This window comes from Papio anubis, chromosome 17, assembly GCF_008728515.1.
Source record: "Papio anubis isolate 15944 chromosome 17, Panubis1.0, whole genome shotgun sequence".
NCBI classification, from domain to species: domain Eukaryota; kingdom Metazoa; phylum Chordata; class Mammalia; order Primates; family Cercopithecidae; genus Papio; species Papio anubis.
Window position 1 is genome coordinate 70,680,417 of NC_044992.1, and position 27,757 is coordinate 70,708,173.

Here is a 27,757-nt window from a genome sequence, read left to right on the forward strand (position 1 = left end):
CTGGCTCCCTGTACAGCCCTGGCTCCAGCCCCAGGCTTCTGAGCTCTGGGTTCAGGTTCTGCCACTTGCCTTCCCGTCCCCTCCTCAGCTGACCCTTTGCAGCTGTGCTCTAGCTCCTGGCCACCTTCCAGGAGGGGTGACAGGCTGGCGAAGTGGGTTTACCTTGAAGCAACATGGCTCCTCATGGGCCCCAGCTCGGGCTACACCAGGGGTGCAGAACTTCTGTGCCATGTCCCCCCACCCTCCCAGCTCCGTGCTGTTTCTTGCATTGGGTTGACCAAGCACAGCTGTGTGGTCACCAGGTGTAACCCTTCTGCCTCCTGGGGTGCATTCTGCTCTGAGGTCACGCTGTGTCCAGCGCACACTGTAACCAGGAAAGAAGGGACCAGGGCTGGCCTCGACCTGAGTCCGAGAGGCAGGCCAGGCAGCCCAGATCTGCCATGAGCTGCCACCCGCCCAGCCCGTCCTGGGGCAGGATGCAGAGGACCAGCCTGGACTCTAGGATTGAGACTGGAGTCTTTTGCCTAGAAGGGCCTTCTGACGCCACTGCCACCTGGCTCCAGGCCAAGGCAGGGCTGCATCCCATCCTGGCCCCGATCCTGCAGCCTGGGCTGCTATGCCCTCCACCCACCATGCCCGGGAGCTGCCACAGCATACAGAGTTGTCCTGGTTTGAAGAAAGAAATCTTTATTAATCATCTTAATAATACTGTTAGTTGGAATGGTCACACCTTGGAAGCATACAGAATGGTAAGAAAGGAAGCCCGGGGCTCGGCTGCAGTCCTGGGGATCTGAGTCAGGGGGTTGAGCTGCTGCAAGAAAAGGGTCCGGAACAGCAGAGGGGACAGGGGGCTCTGTACAGAGGACAAAGCCAGAGGCAGGGCGTGGGGCTATGTACAACGGGAATAGAAAAGGAGAATTCCATTTCGATAGCTTCAGTAGCTGATGCTGAATAGAAAGTGAGGTGTATTTTTAAATTTTTGACGTTTCATGAGACAGTGGAGTCACGTCGGGAGCCTGTATTTTTTGCTGCTTCCCTACTTCAGTGCTCCCTGCCTTGCCAGGAGCTCCTCCCTGCCACCTGCTCTGCTCCTCCCACCAGGTGAGCTTGGCTGCTCCTGCCACCTGGACACCTGCCTTGGGAGCAGTGAAGGGGCCGGCCCAGGCTTCCCCATCCCTTGCCCTTCCCATGGGCCTCTGCTCTGGCTGTGCCGGTCCAGGCCCACAGCCACTGAGACTCCCAACCTTGAGGCGCAGCTGGGCACTGGCCCGTCCCTGGCCGCCCACAGTGGACTGGGCTTGCAGGGGAGCGGCAGGGAGGGCTGGGTCCCAGCAGGCAGCACGAGGTCAGCCTTGGTGTGCACAGGCCCCAGGCCACCTCCAGAAAGGGAGAGGTGGCCAGGAAGAGCAAGTCCTTGGCCTCAGGGCCCACTTGGCCACACTCGGAGGTGTGAGGAGTGGCTCCTGGCTGGCTGGACTTCCTTCGTCCTCCCATGGAACGCCCCTGAGTCCTGGAGCCACATCAGCCCTTCCTGTCAGGAGTTGGTCCCGGGGCTACCGTTGGACGGCTTCCTCACCAGGCTGGGGGCACGGGCGGGACTGCCGGGCATGAGGGAGGTGGGACGCAGGGGACACGACACGAGGGTGATGGGGCCCAGTGGAGCCCCTGGGATGAAAGCTGCCCGCACCCCCCAGCCCCGCCAGCCCCCCGGCACAGCTGGCCACAAAGATCAAGTCTTGCTAGCAGCACCTCCCTGCTCAGGCCCCGGGCCTGCTCTGCCGCCGCTGGGCTCCACACTGCCTTGGGAGTTGGGGGCTGGGAAAGGAAGACTGGATGGAAAACAGAGCCCCCCACGGGCCCCGCAAGGGAGGCCCCTTCCCCTCCAACTCCCCCACTGCCTGAGACGGAGGGGCGTGTTCCCACTGCGCTGCCAGCCAGGACGCGGTGGGGCCGTCCAGTCCCGGGGCCGCTCCTCGGCGCCCCTGCCGGCGTGCTCCCTCGGTGCGGGCGTGTGGCCAGGACGCGGGACTTGGACTTGGTTGGATGCCTCTTGGTTTGGTTGTTTCTTGTTGTTGTTGTTGCTTGGATCTTAACATCTTTTTTTGTTTTTTTTGTTTTGTGATTTTTTTTGTGTTTTTGTTTTTGCCCTTCATGGTCCGAGAAGGAAACGGTGGAAGGTTTCACTACAACAGAAACAGAAAGACAGGACTTGCAGCTTCCCAGGGGGCAGGCGCGGCAGGCGTGAGGGCGACAGGACCGCGTGGCATGGGGCCCCTGGCCTAGAGTCCTGGCGCCGCCACACCTGCCCCCCAGCTTCCAGGACCCTGATCTTCCAGGGGTGAGTGTGGGTGGATGCCAGGTTGAGGCCCAGGCAGCCCGGGATGGGAAGAGACACCTGGGGCCATGAGGAGGAGACAGAGCTGAGCAGGGCAGAGTGAGTGGAGAGGCTGGGCCAACACAGGCCTCACGGCGGCCTGGATGAGATAGCAGAGGGTGATGCTCTGGCCACGGGAGGTGGGGGAGCCGGGCCCCTCACGGCGAGGGCCTGGTGGGTGGCAGGACTTCAGCCCTGGCTGGTGGGGAACCCACACCCTCCAGCTGGCCTTCTAGCCCCAGGAGCCCAGCCATGGCACACTCAGAACCTGAGGCTACTTTTCCCTGTCATGGGGGTGCAGGTGTGTGTGCCCCAGGCCAGCCCCAGGAAAGGACTGTGCCTGTCTTGGCTGGCTTTTCCCAGGCAGGCCAGCAGCTGCCCAGGGCTCTGCTCAACTGAGGTCCCAGCCAGCGTCTCCCCAGAAGCGCCATGCGCCGGGCTGGCCAGTCCCAGGGCTGAGGAAGGAGCGGCCCGCAGGCCACAGTGCCCTGCCCGCAGTCTCCCGAATGCAGGGAGGGGGCTGACTGGCCTGTGCTCAGGGGAGGGCCTGAGGAAGGGTGCATTCTGCCCCTCATCGGCTCTCCTGCTGAGGACCCCTCCTTCCGGAATATACCCCAATAAAGACATTTCGGAGCTTGGGGACAGGGAAAGTAGGCTGTGCCTCCAGGACAACCCCCCTGCAAGGCTGGCCTGGCCTTGGCCCTGCGGTGCTAAGGGGCACCTTGAGGGGGGGCCAGGACACGCCTTTCCACATTTCCATTTTCTGCTGCAGCCGTGTTAAGGAGTCGCGGAGACTGGCGTGACCACGGCAGTTTGCACACTACGCGACATGCTTGTGACTAGTCGGCAAGAAATATCATCAATAAAATTTAATTAAAAACATTAATTTCAGCTGAATGGGGCAAGGAGGGGCGTGGCTACTCCTGTGGTTGACTGGGTGAAAGCCCGCGGGAGCACCCTCAGGCCGGGGAGACCCACACTGGGTGCCCGGAGCCCCTCCCTCCCTACATCAGGGTGCTGGATACTAGGGCCATGGCACGGGGCTGGCGGGGTGGCTTTGGGCGAGGCCCTGCCGGGCGTTTCTGTCGTTCTGTGCAGCCCAGGAGGCCGGGAAACGTGGCTCTTGCCCTCATAGGGCACTACCGCTACTCCCGGGTCGGGGGCTGCCTGGTCTCCTGGCCCAGCCTGGACCCCATGGTGTGCATACCGTACCTGCAATGGCTCGGGTAGTACAACATCAACAAAGTCAAAATAGGAAATCACAGTTTCAGACATACAGGAAAAACCAGGGTCAAAGACACACACACCAGCACAGGTGGGGTGGGGAGACCAACTGGCTGGAGAGAAAGATCTATGGATTTTAGCGTCGCAGAGGGCCAGCCGTGCGTGGCGCTGACCGGGAGGGGTGCACTGTCTTCTGGTGGCTGTGCCTGGTTTTGGGCTGTTGGGTTTGGTGTGTAATAGACAGTCAGTGTGAATGCTGTTAGGGGCTGGGTCTCTTGCTAGTAGGGGGTGAAGCGGCTGTACCCTCCTCGGCAGAGGCTAGCCTGCAACATCAAAGATGAAAAACAGCCAATCAGTACGTCTTTTTTGGAAGAGGGGAAAAAGCAAAAAGAAAAAAAAATAAGGAAAAACGAAAAGAGAAATAGCTAAGTCTCGTTTCCTTTCCCTCTATATTCCTTGGGGAGAAGAAGTTGGGCTATCATGACAACAGGAGGGGCGAGGACCTGCCTCTGACTTGGTGGTCTTGGGCCAGTGTGGGGGGCGCTCTGGGGTCATGGCCAACAGCGCTTCTGGGTCACTTCTCTGGGCTCAGGCCTGGCCTCTCACTGTCCTTATGCAGAGGGGGTCCCAGCTCGGGCCCCACCTCCTTGCACCCCAGCAGGGCGACACAGGGCATCTTCAGGGCACTGAGGGACCTCCTGGCGGGTTCCTGGGCCTTGGCTGAAGAGCCTGGGGCCACTGAAGCCAGCTACACTGGGAGAGGCAAGTCTGCTGGGCACAGCACTAGAGACTTGCTCCCTGGGGGGGTCTCTGGGTCCTCCTGGGCCCACCTGGAGCCCAGCCCTGTCCTGCTGGGGAGAGCGGGTCCTGGATGCTCCAGCTCTCCCATGTCCTGGGCTGCCCCCAGTCAGGGAGGGCTCTGAAGGGGCCTCCCACCCTGCTACCACCCAGTTTTGTCAGAAAAGGGATGAACACGGCAAGTGCAAGAGAAGAAAAATTGGGAAAAAATAGAAAATCTTAAAAAGTGAAAACACAAGAGGAAACCCTCCGTGCATTCATGAAAGCTTTTAGCTTGCAGCTGCACGGAGGGCCCAAGAGCCAGGGTATGGCACCTCCATCCGGGTGGGGCCATGCCAGATCTGCCCCTGTGGCTGCCCGCAGCCACCACAGGCTGCTGGGGGTGTCTGAGGCTCATTAAAAATTGAAAAGGCAAGTCAAAAATTGGAGGGAGTCATCAAAACCAAGGAAGATGGGAAAAATCCATGGTGCCTCTGAACCTCCTCCCTCCTTCCTCCCCCAAGATGTTTTCATCTTTGATGCTGGATGCCAAGCTAGCTAAAACCCGCGTTCACACCCCGGGGCTGGGGCCAGTGGGCACAGGAGGCAGGTGTCTGCTGGAAGCAGCTCTGGGTGCAGAGTGAGCTGGGCTGCACGTGTCGACAGCTGGCCACACACACACACACACACAGACACGCCACGCCGCGCACCTCCCCGCCCTGCCCCTTCCACCCCACAGCCTGAGGGAGGAGACTGGGGCAGAGCAGGCACTGTTTCCCCAGGACCCCAGGACCCCCCAGGAAGCCAGGAGCCAGGGCCTGGTGAGAAGCAACCGGTAGCCCACGCTCCCCTCCCGGATGTGAGGGGGCTGCGGCAGCGCGAGTGGGTTGTGGGGATGTGGCGTGGGCAGAAACAGCCCTGGGGCCTTGGGAGCCTCTGCTGGGAAGGAGAGGCGGCCCTGGTTTGGTTTCTTAGGTTTTCCTGGTGGAAATGGGAATAGAGGGGCCTCAACAGGACTTTATCATAGTGATGGAGCTCAGGGAAACGGATCGGGCACACTGGGGTGCTCCCCAGAGGACCAAATGGTACGGTGGGCTGACCAGCCATTCAGCCTGCTTCCCCACAACTGAGAGGGCGCGAGGGGCTGGCCCTCCCCTCATCCTAACTCACATCCAGGACATGGGCCTTCCAAAGTCTCCGGGACCAAGGCACTGGTCAGAGGGCTCGGCCTCTCCCCCAAGGACCTCACCACCCATCCCCAGCTGTTAGGACTGGCACCCAGGGCCGGGCCCGGGCTCCTTACCATGGTTCCAATGCTGTAGGTTGCCGCGGGCCCGATGGTGTGATGGTACGGGTCGGCAGCTGCGTAGACTCTGCCGTAACTGGGGAAGAGTGTGGGAGGAGGGTGGGGGAGGGGGCAGGTGAGGGGCAGCAAGGGCCTCTCACCTCCTCCTAGAGGCTACATGGGCACCCTCCCCTCCTGTAAGGCCTACCCTTCCTTCTTGTTAGGAAGGAAGCTTCTGGAACACAACAGGCTGCCCTCTCAATATGCCCACAGTGTGCTGACCCTGACAGGAGGAGTGTGCTCCACTCAGTGCTACGTGGAGGGGGATGGCATCCTCATGGAGCTCGTCTGCAGGGAAAACAAACTTCCACCCCAAAAAGAACGGGTAAGTGCTGGGGAGGGTTTTAAGAAAAGAGAGGAAGGATCAATGGGGAGGGACCAGGGACACTGCCCCCAAGAACATGACACTGTGTCCCTCATGACTTTCAGCAGTTTGTGCAGGAACTCTCAGCTCCTTAGAGGGCAAGGCTGGGCCATGGTGCCCTGTACACCACACTTCAGGGAGATGGAGCCGGGGCTGCCAGGAGGGAGGGGGTGCAAGCGGTCCGCAGGCCAGAGCGGTGGAGCTCAGCTGCCAACAGGCCAGATGTCCAAGGGGAAAGAAAGGCACTAGGCTAGGCTGCCCCAGGAGGAAGCACTCAAGCGTCTGCCTCCAAGACAGAAAGCCACTGTGGGCACGGGGCGGGGGGTGGGGACTGGGAATCAGAGATGCTGTCTCCACCTCGGGTTTCCACAGCCTCCCCATGTGGCAAGCAGGAAGTGACTGAAGTCAGGGGCTCACTGGCTCAAGGGCCACACTCAGACCTGCTCCCCTGTCCCGACCCTGCTCCACCAGGCCTGGAAGGGTGGCTTATGCCTCCTGCCTGTCTGGGCCCAGCCCCCGAGGGATCGGTGTCCGTCTTCTCCCCACCCTGCTCCAGAACAGCACCGGCCCTTGGCCTCACCTGTCGCTGTAGGCGGCTGCCGCTGCAGCGGGCTGAGCGTATCTGTAGGCTGCGTAGCCTCCCTATAGGGTAAGTGGGAGGAAAGACAGCAGAAGGACTTAGTGGGGCTCCCCAGGGAAAGGCTGAGTGGGGAGAGACATGGGGAGAGACAGACCCGGTGTGGGTGGGGCCCTGGGAGGGACTGCAAACCTTTCCAGCCTCCCAGCCTTGGCTGGGTAAGGATTAGGTGGTGCCTGGCCTGGGAACCTAGTTCTGGTCTAATGCAGGACCGAAGACTGCAAATGGCCAGGTGGCACAGTTTGGGGCGAGGCAGGTCTGCCTGTCCACTCCTTTCATTCACTCATTCATTCACACACCTATGTGTGCACTCCACACACACTAGTGGGTACCCATGACTCATCTGGCTGGGTGCTAGGCCTTGGCAAAGAAGAGGTGCCCACAGACCTGCCACCAGGCCAGTGAGGCCTGACTTGGATGCTGAGGGGCTAGGAGAATGCACAGGGACTCTGGATAGTGTCCTGGACACCAGGAAGGGTCAAAGGTAAAAGGCACAAGAGGACGTAAGCTCAGATGATGTCCTGGCCTCACATGATCAGGTGACTGAATTGTGGGCAACTGCCCAGGACCGAAGGGTGGCTGGGTACATGGGGTGGGGTCGTCAGTGAGTCTGAGACAGAGGAAGCAGCAAGTGTGGCCCCATGAAGGGGGAGAGAGACCACAGGACCCCATCAAGTGGGGTAGGCCCCAGAGCACAGGCACCCAGGGGCCCTGCCTCCTGGCCCCTCTTGAAGCACGTCCTGTGGGTGCCTTAGGGGCTCTCACTGACCGCAGCTTGGTTATAGGGACGTGGCAGAGTCCCACTGCCCCCATTATATGAAGCCTTGCCCATGGGAAGATGCCTTCAGCTCACAGGGCTGCTCCCTTGATGGGCACCGACAACCAGACTGCTGTGCTGGGATTCCTAGGGATGCCACACTCTGGGCAGACATGGTGCCCTTGCCCTCCTGGCTTCGGGGGGGATGGGATGGGAGGAGCGGGCAGTAAGGGAGGAGACGCCGACTTCTCACTGAGACCCACAGAACACCTGATCCCACCCTCCCTCCCGGCGGGGCTGCACTTACATAAATCTCAGCACCATAAAATCCATCCTGATACACGACCCTGGAAGCAAACGGACAAGAAAGTGGTGGGAACGCTGGAGAGGTGGGGTAGGCCGGCTCCGGTGTCTGCTGAGGAGGGAGGGGGCACGGTGCCAGCCCCGCCCATGGGACTGGCATTTTAACAAGCGTTTGCTCCAGTGCCCTGTTTTGGTATAACAATAGAGTAACACCCTTGCTGATCAGCTCCTTTCTCCCACAAACCCCGGGGCCCATGGCCCACCCGACCCCAGGCAGCTGCACCCCCCACCTCTTTAGTGATGGAGGGCACCGGACCCCAGGGAATGGGAGCAGAGCGGGCTCAGAGAAGCCCCTCGCTGACCTCAAAGGTGGACAACGCCCCCATTAAAGCATCCAGGCAAGGTTCTGGGGCTCTGAATGTCCCCCTAAATGCCAGTGACCTCGGCGATGCCCACCGTGGTGGGGATGGGAGTGGCGATAATGGAGGCAGCTGCAGGGCTGAGTTCTGGGGCTCCCACGAACCCCCAGGTCTGGAAAGGCTGCCTAGTCCCTCGCACTGCGCAGGGCCTCCCCATTTCCCTCCTCCCCGCCCTCCCACCCTTTCCTCCACGCCCTCCCACCCTTTCCTCCACGCCTCCCCCGGCCCAGGTACTCACGCTCCATAAGTCGGGATGGGCGGTGGGGGTGGTGCAGCCCGAAACGTATTATACACGGCCCGGCCCCGGCCCCGAAGATGTGCGCCCCGGTAGGCAACGGCTGTGCCGGTGGTGGGGTAGGGGAACCCCGTCACTGCAGGAAAGAGGGCCCAAGACACATGTGAGAGGCACAGCGGGGCCCACCTGTCCCCCTAACTCTGCTCCAAACACCTAGCCGCCCCACCCCTCCCCCGGAGCCCTACTCAGGCAACACGGCGGGAGGGCGGGGACGGCCCACCGGGCCCCGCCCCTCATGCCCCGCCCCCGGAGCTCCACGGACCAAGTGGCTGGTCTCATCCCATCTCCGCCCCGCCCCAGCCTTTACCTGCATAGAATTCAGGCCCATAGACTGCGCCCACCACTGGATTTAGCTTCCAGCCTAAAACAAAAGCACAGAGACCTAGTCACTGCCTTCCCCGACCCTTTCCCCACCAAAACCTATGCCTGGGAACCCCAGCGACACCGGTGGAGCTCTTGGGAACACTCCCAGGGCGCCTCCCGCGCCGGGCCCCAGCCCACACTGCCCCAAGTGCTGGGTTCAGAACACCAGGGTCTGCTCCTTCCTGACTCTTCTGCCTGGGGCTCTGCTACGACTCTTCCCCAGTTGTCCTCCTCAGCCTGCCCCTGAGCAACCCTCACCCTGGGCGTCATCCCCCGAAGCCTGGGGTACCCACCTCCCAGAAGAGAATTGGAGAGGGAAAGTGGAACTTATCTACCCGCTTGCGCACAGCTGGGATGAGGGTTTCTGGAGTCAGACTCGGCACCGCCCCACCATCCGAGCTGAAGGTGGCCAGAGGCTGCAGGAAAGGCACTTGGCCTCTGCCCATAACCTCGCCCCACTGCCTGCCAAAGGCCCCTCTCCGGCTCCCTCTTCCCAGTGCTGAGTCCTGCTCTCACTTTCCTCCCGTCCTCACCGACCCCCAGAGCGGCCGTCCGGGAGGGTAGCCTGGGAGCAGCTCGAGGAGGAAAAGGCATTTGGACTGGGGATGATCATAAGGATGGGCTGCTTTTCCTCAACACTGTGTGTGAGCCACACAGACTGTTTGAAACTCGCTGGGTCCTCACGCCCTCCCCATTTTGCAGATGAAGGAACAGAGGCCTGGAGAGGCACAGCAACCTTCCGTCACCAGCTGGGGAGTGTCAGAGCCAGGGATCCTGGCCTGCAGTCCTCAGCCAGACCCATGTTCCTGGCCATTCCATGGGTGCCAGGCTGTAATCGGCCTCCCAGCCTCTCCCTTCCTGCAGGTGGGCCAGTCTTCCTCTCCCCCGGGGGCCCAGGAGCAGGGCAAAGACCTGCTCCACCGGGAGGCCTCTGCAGGGGAAACCAGCTGTCTTGGAGTGGGCTCCGGCTCCAGGCATTCTGACAGGGTGGGCAGGACGGTTTCTTGATGAGGCCCAGCCCCTCCCCCCTCCTCAGTGTACCCAGGTCTTCTCTCTACAGCATGCCCCGTGGGCCCGGCTCCTTGTCCCTCTGCAATGTGCGGGGAGGGACAGCAGGGATGAGAGCCCACTGGCCAGCTGGGGAGATACATCTGGAGAGAGTGGCAACGGGCCCGGGCCACGTGTGAGCCCGACCCAGATTCTAACAACCCCACTGCAGGGCAGGCAGACCGGAGGCAGTGAGGACGGAGGGTCGGGGTTTGCTCCTCCCTCTGGCCAACTCTTCACCCCACCCTGCATCCCTGGCCCACCGTCACACAACCTTGTGTCTAGACGTCATTGCTGGGACTTTGGAATCTTCCAAAAAGATAAATCCCAGGTTAGGAGGGAAGAAACTTTTTTTTTTTTGGGGGGTTGTCTTGCTCTGTTGCTCAGGCTGGAGTGCAGTGGACAGTCACAGCTCACCACAGCCTCGACATCCGGGGCGCAAGTGATCCTCGTACTTCAGCCTCTCGAGTAGCTTGGGCCAAAGGTGCCTGCCACCACACCCTCAGCTACTTTAAAAAACTATCTGTAGAGACAGGGTCTCCCTGTGTTGCTCAGGCTGGTCATGAAGTCCTGGGCTCAAGAGATCCTGCCACCTTAACCTCCCAAAGTGCTGGGATTACAGGCGTGGGCCACTGCATCAGGCTGAAATAAATTTTTTTTTTTCCCTGGGAAACCCTCCAGTCTCAAGAGCTGACTCTTTACTAGCAGGGCCATGATGGAACAGTCCTGCAGACCCTGACCCCAAGCCCAGACTCCCCCAGGCTCCATCCAGTGGCTCTTCTGGTCCATACTGGGCGAGTGAGACTTGGAGGCTGTATGTGTGCTTCAGATGGCCCTGGGCACCTTCACCTGTTAATTCTGGCTTCCTGGATGCCTCCACCAGTTATTCTGGCTTCCTGGGTGCGCTCACCTGTCAATTCTGCCTCTCTGGGAGCCTCCACCTGTCTCTGCTGGCTCCATTTCACCGTCTGGAACCCCAGCTGGCAGAGGCAGCCTGAAACTGCCTGGATGGCCTGTTTCTACTACAAATAGTTAACATCTGGGCAAACCTGGTGGGTTGGTTTTCTACAGTGGAAACCTCCACCCCCAGCTGATGACTTCCAGAGTGTTGGGTAGTGTTGAAGCAAGTCACTTGGCATTCGCCCCCAGAGCCCATGTGTTGGCTTCGGTGCCAACCTGCAGAGAACCCAGGGCCATCCCACTGCAGTCCTCTGTGCCCAGGCTGATGAAGACATTGAGATGAAACGGCTCTTGCTGCAAAGGTGGGCAAAGGTTCCCACCTCCCTCCATTCCCTGATGTTTCACTGGTGTGTGTTCTGTACCCCTCAGGAGCTGCACAGTCCAAGGCCATTCAGGGATGGGTCCATTCTGATTTCCGTGTTCCCCTGAATTCTCGTTTCCGCCCAGACAGCGGTGAGTGTGGCTCTTGGGTGCAGAGTGGGCAGCTGGTTCCAGAGATTTGGACGCCCTGCTGGTTGATCACCTGGACCCTGTAAAAATGTCTCCCGCTTTTACTTCCTGTGCCAAGTGCCAGATCACGGAAGAGTCACATCCAGAAAGCACTCGGGATGCTTGCAAAGCAGGAGCACTCCCAAATTTTTAAAAAGAATTGGAGATGTGTAAGTCCTCATAAAAGCAAGATATGAGGCCACGAGAATCAAGTCAAACTTGGGCCAGGCCAGAGTCCCGGTGCCACCCCAGCATCGGACACCAGGAGAAGAGCTGGGGAGCGAGGTGGCGGATTGGGCAGTCCTATCCAGGCTTCCATGCTGGTCGTCACCTGACTCCACGTATGGCCGATCACATGGGGGGCCATGAGAGGCTGGGGGTGACACTGTCTGAGAGTCCATGGCAACAGGGAGACCATCCTGTCCAGGAGCAGCGCTGAGGCTTTTAAGGGCTTCGAGTGGGAAGCTGCTCCCTGGCAGGAATGAGCCGAGGCCCCCAACACACACCTGCTCCGCCCAAAGCAGGCCCCTCGCCTGATGGAGTTAAGACTCGCAGTGGCCACCAGTGGTCCCCTCCGCTTCTCCAGAGCCAGCACTTAGCGTTGGCAGATCCATCTCCAAGGAAGACCGGCCACCTCTGTTTGCAGTGTGGTGCACACACACAAGATACCTCAGTCTCCCCATGTTGTGGACAGCAGGGCTCAGCCTGGGGCCTCAGTGCCCCCACCGTGCTTGAAAAGCCCCAGGAAGACAGTTCCTGTAATCACATTCTATGAAATCTGAGCACCTCCCCCCGGGCCCTTGCTCATGGCGCTTAGAGGTGTCATTTGTCATCCAGCAGCTCTGGGGGATGGTGTCACCATTTCTGTTTTGCAGATGAAGAGACTGGAACTCAGAGAGGTCTAGAAGCTCACCCAAGGCCCCCCGTGCCCCTGCTGCTCTCCGTAAGCCTGCTCACACCGGGAATTGGTGCAGCAGGTCTCAGCACAGAAGCCTTCAAACTCAAGGCCCTGGGGGAAAGTCAGTCCTAACCCAGGAAGGCACTGCTGTCCCACTGTATCAGAAGCCTGCACGCGTGGCCTCTGGGGGCCAGGCACGCTTGGGAAAGCGAGACTCCAGCGATGGCTGATTGTACGGGGCCATCAGTGGGGTGGGTGGCCCCCAGCTCTCCTCCTGCCTCTTCTGCCCCACCCGCTTTTGACCGGGAGCAGAGCAGCAGCCCCAGGGCTGGGACACTGGGGATGGGGGCTGCCTAGGATCCAGAAGCCTCAGCTCTCCCAGGGCCTCTGCCCGACCAGTGACCCCGGCAGCCTGGTGGGGGTGCCTAGCCCCTTACCGTTGGTGTAGGGGTTCCCCGTCTTCTTGTTGGTCATGACTCGGGCCGTGGCATTATTGACCTGTCCGGAGAGGGAAGGAAAGAGAGGAAGAGGGACGATTAGCCTCCTGGAAGACCCACCAGCCACTCCTCCCCGCCCCGCCTCCCGCCCCGGCCTCCTCTCTCCACCGTGCTGCCTGCCCTCCGGGAGCCTCGGCCCCCACTGCTCCCAGCACGGTCTAAAGCCCCGCCTGGCCCAGGACCCCAGACCCAGGACTGCTGGCCTGTATTCCACATGGCTGTTCCCATAAACCCAGCCCCAGACTCCCAGGCACCCCAGGACAGCTGGAGAAGCTCCCTGGTAGACTCTCCACAAAGTGTTCTCCAACCAGAACCAGCTAAGAGGCTAGACTCCAGGACGCCCCCTCCTCCCTGAGGCTGCCAAGGCCTAGCTAGGCATGGGCACCAAGATGGCCTCATACCCTTCCTGGATGATGCCCCCCTCCCCCGAGGCCAGAGTCCTCAATGTTGCAGAGCACAGAGCTCTCTGATGGGGCCCGTGTGCCCCTGGAGGATGAGGCTGACAGGGAGGGGCTCTGGGCACGAAGTCACCTATTTTCCACACATATGCCCGGGTGAGGCTGTCCAGGGGCAGCCTGGGATGGGGAGGATGAGGCGTGTGTGGAAGAGAGTCGAGAACAGCAGGGGTGATGGGCCCCAGGAAGGGGTCTGGGCTGTTCTGCCTCCCCTGTGTCCTCAGTGTGAGCCCTGAGGGCATGGGGCTGCAGCCTGGCCAAGCCAGTGCCTGCGGAAGTCTGGAAACCTCCTCTCACGCCCTTCACCTCCTGCCTGAGGGCTCTGCCTTGGTGGCTCACCCCAGCCCTCCTCCAGCCACCCTTTGGCTGCCCTGCCTGTTGAGGGACCCAGCTCCAGATACCCAGGCCGCAGCAAGGGAACACAGCCCACTGGCACTCTGGGCCTCTGGGAAGCAGGGGACAGAGCGGGGTGGGTGTCAGGGAGGGACCCAGAGCTCCCTCTCCCTGCTCCTCTTTGGGGCCTGGTCTCTTCCTCTGCCCTGGCCATTGCCACTGCTGACTCTGCTTCTACCCAAACAAGGGGAGGAGTGGGGCCGAGGTGGGAGCAAACTGCAGGGCCCAGACTGGGCCGCGTGGGGACAGGTTGGGGACAGTCGCTGCTCCATGGTGAGCAGGGTCTGGGGATTAATGGCTCCTTGCCCGGGTGTACTGGCCATGGTCCTTGAAGCTGCCAAGCCCCAAATACAGGATTTCTGGGGCTCTTTCACTGTCCGGTTGGGGACAGGGCCTCTCCTAGGAAAAGCAGGGAAGAGGCAGGGGAGAGGGGACCTCAGGTGAGCCTGAAGGAGTGACAGGTGACAGGGCTTGGCCTGCAGCCAGTTACTCTGGCCTTAGTGCAACCCTTCCTCCCACCCCAGGGGACCCTGGCCAGGCTCTCTGAAGGGTGCGGCAGTGGCGGGGCTGGGTGAGCTGGGGGGCAGGTGGGCGATCTCAGGGCATCCCTGCCGCAGCACACTTATCTGAGCACCTCAATTTTCCGTCCCTCTACGATCGTCCCATTCAGCTTCTCCCGGGCTCGGTCAGCATCTGAGCTAGTTTCAAAAGTTACAAACCCAAAACCCTGTGAGCAGAGGAGAGGGAAGGACAGGCACGGAGAGGAGGATACAGGGTGAGAAAGAGGAGGAAGAAGAGGAGTTGGGGGGGGGGCAGGGGAGGGCGGGGAGAGAGAGAAGGGGTTGAGTCAGGTGAGTTGAGGTGGAGACGCAGGCAGCCCAGAGGTCTGTCCTAGGGCCACCGGCAGGATGCCAGGAGGGGTATGGGCCCCAGGGGGGCAGCTGCTGGCCCAGCCTGAGCCCAGCCTGAGCTGATCACCTGGCATCTCCACAGGGACAGGCCAAAGCCACCTGAGAGACGTCATACCTGACCACAGGCCAGGCCGGCCCCCTGAACCCCACCTTGGGGTGGGGGGCCCAGGCTGGGCTACAGGACCTGCAGGGGCAGCCCCCCCACCTCCACCCTCGGAGCCCAGGGCAGAGGGTCGTGCCTTCCCGGAAGGGCAGCAGGGCTTGTCTCCGCTGGACGCCCTCCCCAGCCTGCCCTCTCTGCAGCCCCTCCCTCAAGCCTCCAGGCCAGTGGTCCCCTGGGGTGAGCGTTCAGTGGGCTGGGGCCCGGGCCCAGGGGCCCAGGGCCCTGGGGTGCAGGCAAGAGGTCCTGGTGGCTCAGAAAGAAAAAGCGGCAGCGGCAGCAACAGCACAGACAGCTGGGGTGGGGGCGGGGCGGGTGGGGGTGGAAGAGCGGGGAATACAAGCACCCGTGTCGCTCAGGGGTCCTCGGGCGCGAAGCTCTCCAGGAAGGAAACGCACATTTCACACGTTAGCCTGGCGGGACCTACAGCCGGCGCTGTAAGGCGGCAGCTCCGTGCGGCACCCACCTTGGAGCCCCGCTCGTTAAAAATGATCTCCACGTCTAAAATTTTTCCGAATTGCTGCAGAGACAGAGACAAAGAGGGAGTGGGGCAGACAGGAAAGTGCGGGTTAAGACCGCCGGCCCGGCCGCCCGCTCCACTCCTGAGACGCTGGTCCCTGTGCTCTGCCCTGGGCTCCCAGACTGGGAAAGGAGCCCTGGGACCCCTCCCACCTCTGGCCATGGAGCGGCTGGGACTTGGCCACTTGGAGAGGGCGATGGTGGGGATAGGGTGCCCAAGGCATCACCAAGAGGGTCCTTGGTGTGGTGTGGGGGTAGGGACAGCTCTCCCAGCCTCTCCTGGAGGCCCGTGTCTCCCTTCTGCCTTGGGGAGCTTTTCCTGCCAGGACACTACAGCTGCCAGCTGGGGATGGGGATGGGCACATCACCAGCGTCCCCTCCCCACCCTGCTAGGACTTGACCACTTGGAAAGGGTTACAGTGGGGACAGGGTACCCAAGGCATGACCACCACCCCTAATTCACACAAAAGGGTAAAGGTCTGCTCTGAGACCCTTCTCCAAAGGATGGGGGACGGGGGAGGCAGAGGGGCATGAGTGCCCATTAGGGACAAAGTGCCACAGAGAAGAGAAAGTACTGGGGTCAGGAAATGGAGATTGAGGCCACTGGAGGTCAGGACCCCTGGTTGGGAAATGGGACCCTCAGGCGTCCCTGAGATGTGGAGAAGGCTGGGCAGGGGGAACATGGGGTGGAGGGTGTGAGGGAAAGAGGGACGCGGAGGGTCTTCTGCCCAGGCCCCTGCACAGCCTGTCGTGGGGCTGTGCTGGAGTGGGGTGCTGAGCAACAGTGACCTGAACCCAGGCCCGGCCTGTGCAGGATGCTCAGGCCAGCTGGGCCATGATGCTCTAGTTGCCTTCTTCCCTCCCACTGTTGGCCACGGTCCCCATGGGGCAGCCTGGTCTCTCACTGGTATGTGAACGGCCCCAAACAACAGTTCTGAGGTCCCTAGGGCCCATCCTGAAGCCTGCAGTGCAGGCAACTGATGGGGGTTTCCTAGTCACCTCCACACAGTCCTGGAGGCGGGGGGTGCAGCAAGCCCCAGTGGGGCCAGACAACAATGAAATCTCAACTCTGCCAGGTGCTGAAAAGAAGGGGACAGTACCCCCCGTTCTGCAAAGAGCCAGGAAGCTGATGGGGGACAGTGTCCCCATCCTGCAGGGACCTAGGGAGTCGATGGCAGATGGTGCCCCTGTCCTGTAGGGACCCATGGAGCCGACGGGATGGTGCCCCTGTCCTGCAAGGACTGAGTGTATGTAAACAGGTCCCCTGCAGGAGGCATCCAGCCAGAGCTCCAAAATGCCATCCTTTGAGGGCAGCCAGCCAGAGCTCCAAAATGTCAGCTGCTATTAAGGGGCAGTCCCAGGCCCAGAGAACTCTGGCCGCTCGCTCAGGACCCAGGGTCAAGAAGGGACAGAGTCCTTGCCATCTGATGATTCTAAGTCATGCCAGCCCTCCAATAAGTCTAAACTCCAAATCCAACCAGGCTGGGATCCTGAGACAGGGAGTGGACTTCTGGGGGTCACGTCAGGGGGTAGGTGGAGGGGAACCTCTCCACCCTGGGGCTGCCAGAGGTGCCTCCAGTCTGCATGGTAAATCCCAGCTGGGTCAGGGTGGCAGGAGGAGAGAGGCTGGGATTCAGGAGCCAGAGGCTGTCTACCTGCACAGCAGAGGTGGGGTGGGCACCGCGGCAGGCAGGGGGAAGAGGAGTTTGGAGGGAGGGAAGAAACGTGGCTGGGCTGCGTGGTCCTCTGTGGCCAGGGCAGGCCTGGGAGCCCGGCTGAGCCGCCCAGCTGCTGCTGCTCCCCCACCACTCAGCAGCCCCAGCCCCCGCAGGCACCAACACCTGCTAGGCGCATTCAAGTCCAACAACAACCAAGTGACCAGGACCCGGGGCAGCCCTGCACATTCTCAGTAACCCCACCACCGGGGCTGAAGGCCACAGTACAAAACCCGGAACAGGCCCACGGAGTCCAGGACGGGCTTCAATTCCCATCGACCGTGCATCCGGTTCCAAGTTCCCCACCCGGGGGCCCAGGGGACACAGGCCCAGAGAGGTTGACTGCCTGGCCCCAAGGCACACAGGAGAGGCCAGGGCTGGGGCTGCTGCTCTGTGGGAGGCCGAGCTGCCCCTCCAGGTACCCGCTTGTGAGGAGATAGGAGCCAGAATGTGGGAATAGGGTGGTCATAACTAAACTGGCTGCGAGGCCCCAAGGCACTCTAGGAAACCCCTGAGATCAGGTGGTCTGGGGACCATGGGTGAATTTCTAGCTGGGAGCAGGAGGAGTGGGGTTTGAGGGGCAGCTACAACAGATCCGCCTACTCCTCAGCTCGAGGCCTTCCTCTTCCCCGCCACCCTCCCAGCAGGTTCAGGTCAGGGCGGGGCTGGGCCCAGGAGGGAGGGAATCCTGGGGCCCTGGAGGCTCCCAGTGCAGTGGGAGGCAGGGAACCCGGAGGAGCAGCTGTGGGCAGGAAGGCAGGGCCTGTGGGTGCCACCCCGGAGCTGGGGCAGGTGTGGAGGGCAGGATGGGCAGGGCCGCGCACACTCACCCCGAACATTTGCCGCAAGTCGGGGTCCCTGAACCGGAAGGGGATGTTGGAGACGTGTAGCCGCTTGGGCTGCTGCTTCTCTGTCGGGTCGGAGGGGTGGAGCGGCTGGCTGTCCGTCTGTGCCGCCTCGTCTGTCTGCTGCAGGGAGAGGACTGGGCTGCGGAGGCTGCCTCTGTGTGCGGGGTTGCCCGTCCCCTCTGCTGAAGGGAGGGCAGGGTCTAAAGGCCAGATTCTCCCCCACCCTTCTGGGCCTCTCCCATCCCTGGGCTGGGATCCGTGGCAGAATCTGGGCAGACGGTTTCCATGAGATACAGCACAGGGACACCTCACACGGAGAGGCCCCACCTCTAGGCCTTTGCCCAAACTGTGCAGGTGAGGCCGCCTCCCTCCCGCCATCCCAGTGCAAGGCCTCCTGGCCTGCTCTGCTCCCTGCTCGTACAGCCCAGCCCTGTCCACAGAGGCTGAACCTCCACGGTCTCTTAGCCCCACTGCCATCTCAAGGCAGTTCTGGGAGCCCGAGGACCCCACTGGCTTTCAAGTCCTGATGATGAAGTGGTGAGCTGGAGACAGATGTCAGCCCGGCCCGAGGGTCCGCCTGTCCGAAGGTGCTGCCTCTTCGTGTCCCCCCATCCCCGCCATGCTCCTGCTTATTCCAGCCTGCTGCTGCCACTCAGAACCTTTGGGGTTCACCTCCAGAAGCCTCTCCCAAGGCAGAGGTGGCTGAGTCCAGTCCTTTACAGTTAGTCCCCATTTGGACCCAAACGCTGGTGGGCAGATGGGCTCCCAAAGACTTGGGTCTCAGGAAACAAAAGCCACCCAGCCCTCAGCTCCCTGTGAGAAGGCAGGGGTGCCGCCCAAGGCAGCGCAGTGTGGCCTCTGTGAGGCTTTTCCTGCGTGGTCTTCTCCAGTGGACTGACCACGAGCTCACGGCAAGCCTGGCCTTCAGTCTGGCTGAGTCTCAGCTGTATCCACAGAGCAGGAACTCCGGACATGTGGCGGGTGCTTCATCAGCATCAGCCGGGTGGATGCACGGGTGACTCTCCGAGGTGGCCATTAGCTCATCACGACCTGGGTCCAGGCCCAAGGGGCGCTACAGTCCAGTTCCATGGATGCAGCCAAGCCGCAGGTGCCAGCCTTGCAGACTGTTTCCCCACTCAGCCCACTGGCAAGATGGGTGGGTGGCACAGGAGCACCAGGGTGCAGGAGAGGCCCTCGGTAGCGACAGGCACAGGTGGTGGGTGCACACCCCAGCTCCCACGGGGTGCCTTGGAGGGACTCTCACTGTCCACACTTCCTCCAGCAATTTGAGCTCAGCTGCCCATGGGAACAGCAGGCTGACAGTGTACCACCTCTTATTGGCTTCCTTTGCCTTCTCGCCTCAATTCCACGCTGCCCCTTACGGGTTTTGTGAGATCATCTCCCAAATACACCCTTTGCATTTGAATCCTTGGCTCTGGGCCTCCTGATACTCCCGGTGGACAGCTGGAGGCCACACACAGAGAACCCCTCCTCAGAGGCCAACTGGCTTCTGGGACAGGACGGCAGCCGAAGGTAGGAGGGTCTTGGCTCCAGCCATCTGGATCGTTTCTGGAGTGGCAGTAGAGACTGGGGTCCCTGAGAGGCCTACACTGCAGTCAGTACAAATGGAAGGCTGGTGGCATGGTCTCCCATGTGGCCTGCGGAGCAGAGGCAGCCAGTCTGGGACCAAGAGAAAAGCCAAGACGAGAGGCCCCAGAGAGCCATTCCCACGCATCTCCAGCCAGGCGAAGCACCTGGCTGCTGAAGCCACTTTCCGGAGGGCATCTGTCGCGGGCCACCAAAGGAGTGCTGAGTCAGGACGGTGAGCGGGGAGCCTGGGGTCACAGTGCCAGAGGCCTCGGCCCATGGCAGAGGAAATGGAGCCAGAGAGGCAGAGCTGTGCCAAGGTCACACTACAGCTAAGTGGCCAGGGCTTGGTCCCTCGACTCCTGTCTGAGTGGCTGTCCGGCTGGCGCCACCCCCTGCACGGCCGCCCTGGTTGTCCTTTCTGGAAGGACAGGCTGCTCCCCTGCATTTCTGCATGTGGTCAGGAAGCCTCTGACCAGGCTCCGGGGCAGCAGGTGCCCCTAGGTGCCAAGAGGGGAAGTTACCACTTCCTGGGCTGCGCAGGGAGGTGGAGGACACAGCCTCTGCTGTACCGCAGCTTCTTCCCTGGCAACAGCCCCTAGTGCGGGCAGTGGGGCGGGCTGGGAGTGGGGTCTCGACGACTGGAGCATGTGTCCATGTCCCTGATGCACCTCTGTCCCCTGCGTTGAGAAGTGAGGATGCAGCACACACCCCACAGTGTGGGACGGTGACAGCGTGGGAACTGCCGTCCTGGAGCTCACCTGGACGTGCGCTGCAGGACCTGTCTCAGCAGACGTGCCATGTAGTGTGCTGACCCAATTCCGACGGGCATGTGTCCTGAGGTTTGCGTGTTCCCAAGGCGTGAGGCATCTCCCTCAGGACCCCAAGAGGTGGACAGTGGCCACGGCTCTCGGAGGGCACGAGCCCCCAGGCTTGGACAAGTTGGGCGGCTGCTCCTTGGGGTTCCCTGACATGTGCCACCCCATCAGTGGGGGCTGGGCTTTGGCATGGAGGCATCCGTGGTGGGCACAGTTGGCAGGGCCAGGAGGGTGGACGACAGGCCTCCAGAGACTCCTGGTCTGGCTGGTATCAGGTCTATCAGGTCCCCAGCAACACAGGGCAGCTGACTCCGGCTCCAAGGAGGTAGGCACAGGGCTCCTCCATCCAAGCCTAGGGAACTAGAGATGCCCCGCAGCCCAGTTTCCCAGTTCTGCTGCCATCTTCCTTGGTCCCAAGTTTTCTTGCAGAAAGCAAGCCTGTGCTAGACCTCTGGAAGGGCTGACCTCACCCCTGAACCAAGACGAGACCGTCCCAACATCCGCCGATCTTTACGGAGGTTCTGAACCCCACCCTCCCGCCGGATAGGCGTGGGTCTTTCCTCCTCAGTGGACAGGGATGCACCTGTGCCCTCTGCTGCTCTTGGGTACAGGTGACTGAGTCATCCCAGATTCGGGAATCCAGCCTGGATAGGGGCACGCAGCTCTGCCCTCTGAGCAGCAGAAGGCGGTGGTCAGCACGCCAGGGTAGCCACGACGGCGGGAACCGGCCCTGCGCCCACCCAGGGGAGCTGGGGCATCCACCCCAAAGTCCTAAAGGGAAGCAGCTGAGGATGAGGCAGGAGGAATGGGGTGATGGGGTGGGAGTGGGAGGAGCCATGAGTGGGGCCAGGACACAGGTGAGGAAGAAGCTGTTCTATCCCTGCTCAGCCCTGGGCAGAGGCTAAGTGGGTTCCATGGCTGTGAAACTGTCGTGTGTGCAGATAAGCCCTACGCGTGACTGCACGTGGGCTGCCCTGGGCCGGGGGATGGGGGCCCTCCAACCGCTGACTGTAGCGGTCCAGCAGCCTCCACTGCCTTTCCAACTTTTTCAGAGGCTTTCTTTCCCCTACTTAAAAAGAGAGAGAGAGAGAAAAAAAAAAACAAACAAACCATCTTTGCTTCTCATTCTCAAATGCAGGGAAAGAGGGAAGAACAGGACCGCCCTTCCCTCCTGATTGAGCTGCGGGTCCTGCTTCTGCGTCTTTCCCCAGCTCTGTCTTGGCCCGGCCATTATGGACACCTCCCCAGCCCATTCAAGTTCAGGGTGGGGGGTCTAGATGCCACACAGCATCTCCCACTCTCCACATCCTCTGAGGAGCCTGCACCCACTTTCGCCTGGGCCCCCCAAGCTTGGCCTAGAGACAGGCAAAGGGAATGAGCCCTGGGCAGGGTCTGGTGGACCTAGGCAGACCCTAGACAGCAGGTGGGACCCGGCGGCTGTTGTGGCACAGAACCAAGCTGTGCTGCTGCGACACAAGATGAACCGGTTTTTGGAAATCCCTTCCTCGACAGTGCCATCTCTCCTGGTTCCTCCAAAGACCTCCTGGGCACTCAGGCAAGGACCCGCCTTGGTGAGCCCCCAGTGGGCAGCCAGTCAGCCTTGGAGGACAAGTTCTGTGTGTGTGGTCTCACCCTATCCACTGGGAGTGTCTGCCTCAGAGCCTGGCGGCACTGACTGTTGGCTCCCACGTGGCATTTGAAGAACACAGGATTCCAAGCCCCCCTGCTGGCCTCTGCACTGTGGCATGGGCAGCCGACTTCCACTCCCACCTCCCAGCCTGGGTAGGGGCATCTCAGCTGAGCCTCACTGTGGTGTTGCTTTGGGGACCATCGCCTCTCTTCTGCCTCTCTCAGGCCAGTGGCCAGCCATGGCTACCCTTCACCCTTTCCATAAGCCGTGAGAGCCAAGAACACAGTGACCGAGGGCTGCAGCTCCTGGCGGAGGAGAGAGAGCCTCGGCCAGACTATGAGGCCTGTAGTTATAGACAAGGTGCCCAAATGGAAGATCAGGGCAAGTGCAGGAGTTTCTGAGAGGAGGTTCAGGCCCGACGGATGGCAGAGAGGACAGCGGTTCATCCTGGGGTCACCCAGCAGAGAGGCCTCCAGCGATCTGGCCGTAGGCATCTATGCCTGCAGTGAAGCCAGGGGTGCAGAGCCCAGATCACCAGTGGGCAGTGGGGCAGGTGCTGGCCCCTCAGGCATCAGGCCCTTGCCGCCCACGTGGGGTCCCCTCTGGCAGGTGGAGGAGCCCGTGTGGGCTCTGGAAAACACCAGTCTCATCCTGTCTCCCTCTGCCTGGCTGGCCCTCCACAGTGACCCTCCGTGCTTTGGCATTTTCTATCCGTATGCTAATCTCTCTCTCTCTCTCTTTTTTTCTCAGAGTTTTGCTCTGTCGCCCAGGCTGGAGTGCAGTGGCGTGATCTCGGCTCACTGCAACCTCCACCTCCTGGGTTCAAGTGATTCTCCTGCCTCAGCCTCCCGAGCAGCTGGGATTACAGGCGCCCGCCACCATGTCTGACTAATTTTTGTATTTTTGTAGATACAGGGTTCCACCATTTTGGCCAGTCTGGTCTGGAACTCCTGACCTCGTGGTCCACCTGTCTCTGTCTCCCAAAGTGCTGGGGTGACAGGCGTGAGCCAAGGCACCTGGCCTGTTAGCAAGCTGAGGGTCCCTTGAGCATAAGGACAGTGTGTGACCCCCAAGGGCCCACAGTGCTGGCACCTGCCTGACCCTGAGTGAATAAATGCTCCAGACGGTGACCCCCGCTGAGGAACACAGACCTTGGCGGTGGCTCAGGGTAGTGAGATGGGGTCCCCCGGTCCTTCCGCAGCCCCTCATCGCTCTCTGTACCCTGTGCTGCATTTGTCCAGAGAAGGCAGCTGACGTCGCGGTGAGAGTGAGAGAAACGGAGCGTATGTGCAGGTGTGCGTGCCCCCCGTGGGTTCTTGTCACATGTCTCTTCACATCACGGATGAGCAGAGACGCCCCTGCCCTACCAGGAAGGAGCCTCCGTATCTCTGGACGGTGAAAAGAGGTGTTCTGCTCAGAGGGGATGAGGCTTCCTGGGGAATGATGTAGCCGGAAAGCCACTGGAGGTGGTCGGGACCCACCCGAGGGCATCAAGACCACACAAATCAGCGCACGCTCTGCCTTCTGTGGGAAGTCTCGGTGGCGGTGAGGGACCGGTGGCCCCCAGGAGCCCCATGTTTCTCTCTGCAGGGTCAGCTGTGCTTCTGTGACTAGGAGTTGAGAGGTGCATCCCACCTGGGTGGTGGCAGTGTTGGGAAAGGCCCTGAGTTGGCTGAACACAGACTTCCCACCAATTCCCGGCTGGAAACCCTCCTGAGGGGAGGAGGAGCAGGAAGAGGCCTCGTGGTTCCAGAAATTCCAGGGAAGTCTTTCCGGAGCTGGGGCCCAGCCTGTCTTTGGGGGTCCTGGGGTGGAGGAGACGGGGAGGTAGAGGCATGGGCTGCAGGGGCCACTGTTCTCTCCCACTGACGCCATCAGCCCCAGGTCCTAGAACGGAACAGGCTGCCTGTGTGGGCCCCGGGCCTGGACAGCACCCTGCTGTCTAGGGGCCAGCTCTGCCACAGCTACCAGTGGGGCGGGTGATATGGGGGCCGGACAGGTGCTCCGAGCTCCCCCTTTCCACTGGCCCTGGCCACGCCACCTGCCAGGGCAGCCCATGCTCACCAGCAGAAGGAAGTCCCCTTGGGGGAGAGGGCGGGAAGCCCTGGTGGCCTCTGGGCGGCGTCTGGGTCCAGGGAGCGTCTGGGGGTTGCAAGCCCTGACCTGGTGCCAACCTGGGCAGCAGGCTCTCGGGGGGGTTCCCTGGGTGGCACCTCAGGAATGGTGGGGAAGGAAGAGACCAGGGTACTTGGTGGTTGCACATGGGCCCTCGAGTGCTCCAGGAGGTCTGGACCAAAGCTCTGAACTCACCCCACTTCCTATTTCGAAGATCTAGACCCCAATACCAGGCTGCTTGGGGCAGGATCAAGGGGAGGCTCGAGTGAGCTGAAAGGGCCCTGCTGATGACCAGGGACAGGGCCCGGGGACACCTGAGCCAGCAGGGAGCGTTTGGCCTTCAGCTGTGAGTGCTGGGCAGCCTCTGGGAGGAAGGAGCTCCTGGAATCTGGAACACCCTCTCCAGCTGCCTTCCAAGGTGGGAAGGCTCCGTGTGAACAAACACTCCAAGGTGGGGAGCGCACGGCCTCCGGGGCGGCCCAGGTCTTTGTTCTTCCTGGGGCACCACGCCGACACCGTGACTTCTGCCGGCAGCCCCGCCCTGGGTGCAGGTCATGGAGAATGACTCTCTCCTCTGGGACCTTGGATGAAAGATCTGCAGACCACAACCACGAACCCTCTGCCAGACCTGAGAGACCCCAGCCTGAAGAAAGGAAGGTCCAGGCTGTCTGCCATCCCCTGGGCTCTGGGTGCTTCCCGCCTGGACACGCTTCCTGGGAGGCTCTGGAGGCTGCTGACTGGGTGGTGAGACTCCCATCCTCCTAGTCGGAGAGTTCTTCATCGGATGCAGCGTTCGCCTTTTCAGCAGCTGCTGCTTACTCGGGGCTTCTCTCCATGGTCCGTGGACCCTCACGGGCAAGCCAGACCCAAGCCAGCCTCTGTTTCTGACTTTCCTGTCCTTGCGTGGCAGGAACCAGGGGACAGGGCTGGGTCATTTCTTCTTTGTAGCCTCAGTGCCAGTTCAGTGCCAGGCACATACCAGGTACCCAGCAAATGTCTGCCGAGTGAAGGAAGACTTTATGTGTGTCCTGGGTAGGCCGTGTTTGGTGGCTCCAGTGTCCAGAAGGCGTCTGGCCTCGGTTCTGTTGTTCAGTTAGAGCGCCTGGTCCGTCCCCACTCTGTGTTATCTGTGCATCTGACCCTCCTGCTTCTGGTTTTCTTTTGGGACGAACCCCTGAGGCTCACCATGAGAGACCCCCTCGTTTGTCTATAAGGTGGCTGTCAGAGGTCTGAGCAGATGAGCTGTGTCTACTGGAGTCAGTCAGAAAGAGACCCAGCCTGCTCTAGCGTGACTTGTTTACGGTGAACCCGGCTTAGCTCCCGGGATCATCTCTTTCTTTTCTAAGTACACACAAGGCGTGGGTTTGATAAATCAGAACCAGAGCAGCCGGGGAAGCATGACTTGGCCCCCACTTCTACCACCCCAGGGCCTGGCCTTTTCCATGTGTGTCCTGTGGCTGTAGGAACCCTGGGTATCAGGATGCTGGGGGGCACTGGAAAGGCTGATGGCCTCGGGGCAGATTCCGGCTGGGCGGGGCTCCAAGCAGGGAGGAAGGGCACCACCTGGGTGCCAGATGAGGGTCATGTCCAGCCCAGGAGGCGGCTGGGTGGGCTCTCTCCACAGAGGGCCTGGGTGACGCTGGAGGAAGCCCCTGCCCAGGCACGCACCAAGGGAAGGCTCCTATCTGCATCCACACAGCATGTTGGGAGCCAGGCTGGACTGCGGGAGGGCTGAGGCAGTTGGGAAGGGACCCCTATTGGGAGCCGCCAGGGCGGTGCCGCTCCTGGGCAGTGTAGAGAGCTCTGGCCTCCTGCCCAGCCCCGCCAGCTAGCACATCCAGTGCTGGGACAGGGCCAGCGGGGACAGTTGGATGAACCTGGAGCCCCAGAGCAGGGGCAGGGGAGGCACATGGAGATCTCAGTGGAGGGGACCAGAGAAAAGGAATAGACTGGCCGGGGCTCTGCAGGGTGGGTAGAGTCAGGGCCTGGTCTTTGTACCCAGAGCCCACTCCAGGCCGGCGGCTTGGCCACTCCCTGCCGGCTCTCTTTGCTCTCAGGAAATGTGAGAAGTGAGGGCTCAGCACTTTTGCCTGGGAGCTGCATTACAACCACATAATTGAAGCTATCTGATTGGAGGCCAGCCAAGCAGGTAGATTACAAGCGATTAGAAATGATAGGAGGGCCTGCAACCCGAGACAGCTCAGAGGGCCCTGGGCCGCCTCCGCGGCTCTGCCTCTGCCCTCCGCCCATCTCCTTCACTTTCTACTAACAGGTCTCTGGCAGTGAGGACACCTCCCAGCTGGGTGAGTGTTTGCTCGAAGCAGGGAAGCCAGGCCCAGGCGGCTGGAGGAGGGTGGCTGCCACCCCACCCCTCAGTGCCTGGCCGTCCCTCCAAATGCCTGCTCATCACAAAGCTCCTTGGTGCTGGGGTTGAGCAGGGGCTGGAAGTGCCTTTGCTGGGGGTAACTTCTGGCCCAGGAGCCCCGTAAAAGGCTCATCCTCCACACACAGAGGCCCTGCCCAGGTCCCCCACCCATGTGGTATACCTCATGCCCTCCTGGGCCACCCTTCTGCTGGGTGGGCGCTCCTCCCTGAAGCTCCAGGGCTGGGCCTGGGGTCGTGGGGGCCCTTACCGGCACTGTCTGGGTCCCGGCGATGGGCTGTGTGCTGGCCTCGGAGCCTGGCTGCTCGGGGTGGGTCTGTGCTGGTGTGTACAGGGTCATGCCATGCTCTGAGGGGACCGGGGTCTGGCCGGAGTAGTCCTGCGTGGGGTGCGGCGGGGGCGGGGCATACTCGGCAGGGATGCCGTTCTGTGGCGGAGGGGGGTACTGGGCAGGGGGGTAGGGCTGGGCCATTGCTTCAGGCGGAGCCGTGGCGTCCTGATCGCTCTGTGGAAGGAGAGAGAGCAAGGCCTGGTTAGAATCTTGTCCCCTTCCCGGAGCCCCTGAGGATGGGGCCTTGTGGTTGAGCAGGGCTTCTCCAGCAGTGTTTTCAGCAGCCTTTCCCCGGCCCCTCCATGGGGGGCTCCCCGGCACGGGCACCAGCTCAGAGCAGGAGGGGGTGCCGCACTGGGAGTGCCGGGGAGTCTGGCTCTGCAGTCAGATGCCGCTGGGTTTCAGCCCATTGACTCACCCTTGTCAGACCTGGGTACAAGAACAACTGAAGGGTTTTTTTAAACGACCTGATTTTAAAAAAGTTAACCATTTTAACATAACTGTAGGCTCACGCAGCTGTAAGAAATAACAGAGTGATCTGTACAGCTTGTGCCCAGGGTCCTCACAGTAACATCCGTAAAACCACCACCAGCAGGATACTGACGTGGATTCACACAACACACAGAACGTTCCACCAGCGCGAGGACTACTGCTCTTCCCCTCTTAGCGCCAACCTACCTGCTTCCCACCTCCTTAAGAATTTTAAGCCTTGGCAGGTGGATCACCTGAGGTCAGGAGTTCAAGACCAGCCTGGTCAACATAGTGAAACCCCGTCTCTACTGAAAATACAAAAAGTAGCTGAACGTGGTGGTGGGTGCCTGTAATCCCAGCTACTCGGGAGGCGGAGGCAGGGGTTGCAGTGAGCCAAAATCGCATTACTGCACTCCAGCCTGGGCAACAAGGGCGCAACTTCGTCTTCAAATGATTTTAAGCCTTGGTTTTGTCATTGGAAAGCAGGAGCGAGAGGCCACTGCCCAGCCCGCACCTGGATCCCTGGAAGTGACTGTGCAGAAGCTGAACTCAGGGCCTCCTGCTTCCCCTGCCAGTGATGTCCATGACAGTGAGGTGTGTTGGGGAGGGGCAGGAAGGGTTCCAGTCTCTGTCTCAAGGATCTCTGAGGAGCTCTGGAAGATCTGTCTGTGC

General features: G+C 61.2%; 1 protein-coding gene across 8 annotated transcripts in view; it reads right to left on the reverse strand.

Moving 5' to 3' along the window:
• Positions 1–664: 664 nt before the first annotated feature.
• RBFOX3 (RNA binding fox-1 homolog 3) overlaps positions 665–27,757 on the reverse strand; it is a 518,131-nt gene continuing 491,038 nt past the window's right edge. For 4 of the 8 annotated variants that reach the window (XM_009191383.4, XM_017951046.3, XM_017951047.3 and 1 more), the window contains 11 exons: positions 26,534–26,788; positions 17,733–17,870; positions 15,135–15,188; positions 14,232–14,324; positions 12,690–12,750; positions 8,803–8,856; positions 8,439–8,571; positions 7,786–7,966; positions 6,665–6,726; positions 5,679–5,757; positions 671–2,183 (listed from right to left, as the gene is read on the reverse strand). In XM_009191383.4, the coding sequence (XP_009189647.1) occupies positions 2,181–2,183; positions 5,679–5,757; positions 6,665–6,726; positions 7,786–7,966; positions 8,439–8,571; positions 8,803–8,856; positions 12,690–12,750; positions 14,232–14,324; positions 15,135–15,188; positions 17,733–17,870; positions 26,534–26,755 (1,080 nt within the window). In that variant the 5' untranslated portion in view covers positions 26,756–26,788 and the 3' untranslated portion in view covers positions 671–2,180. Of the gene's footprint in view, positions 2,184–5,678; positions 5,758–6,664; positions 6,727–7,785; positions 7,967–8,438; positions 8,572–8,802; positions 8,857–12,689; positions 12,751–14,231; positions 14,325–15,134; positions 15,189–17,732; positions 17,871–26,533; positions 26,789–27,757 lie in introns of all 8 variants that reach the window. The other 4 variants (XM_009191385.4, XM_009191384.3, XM_009191386.3 and 1 more) reach the window with 4 other exon arrangements.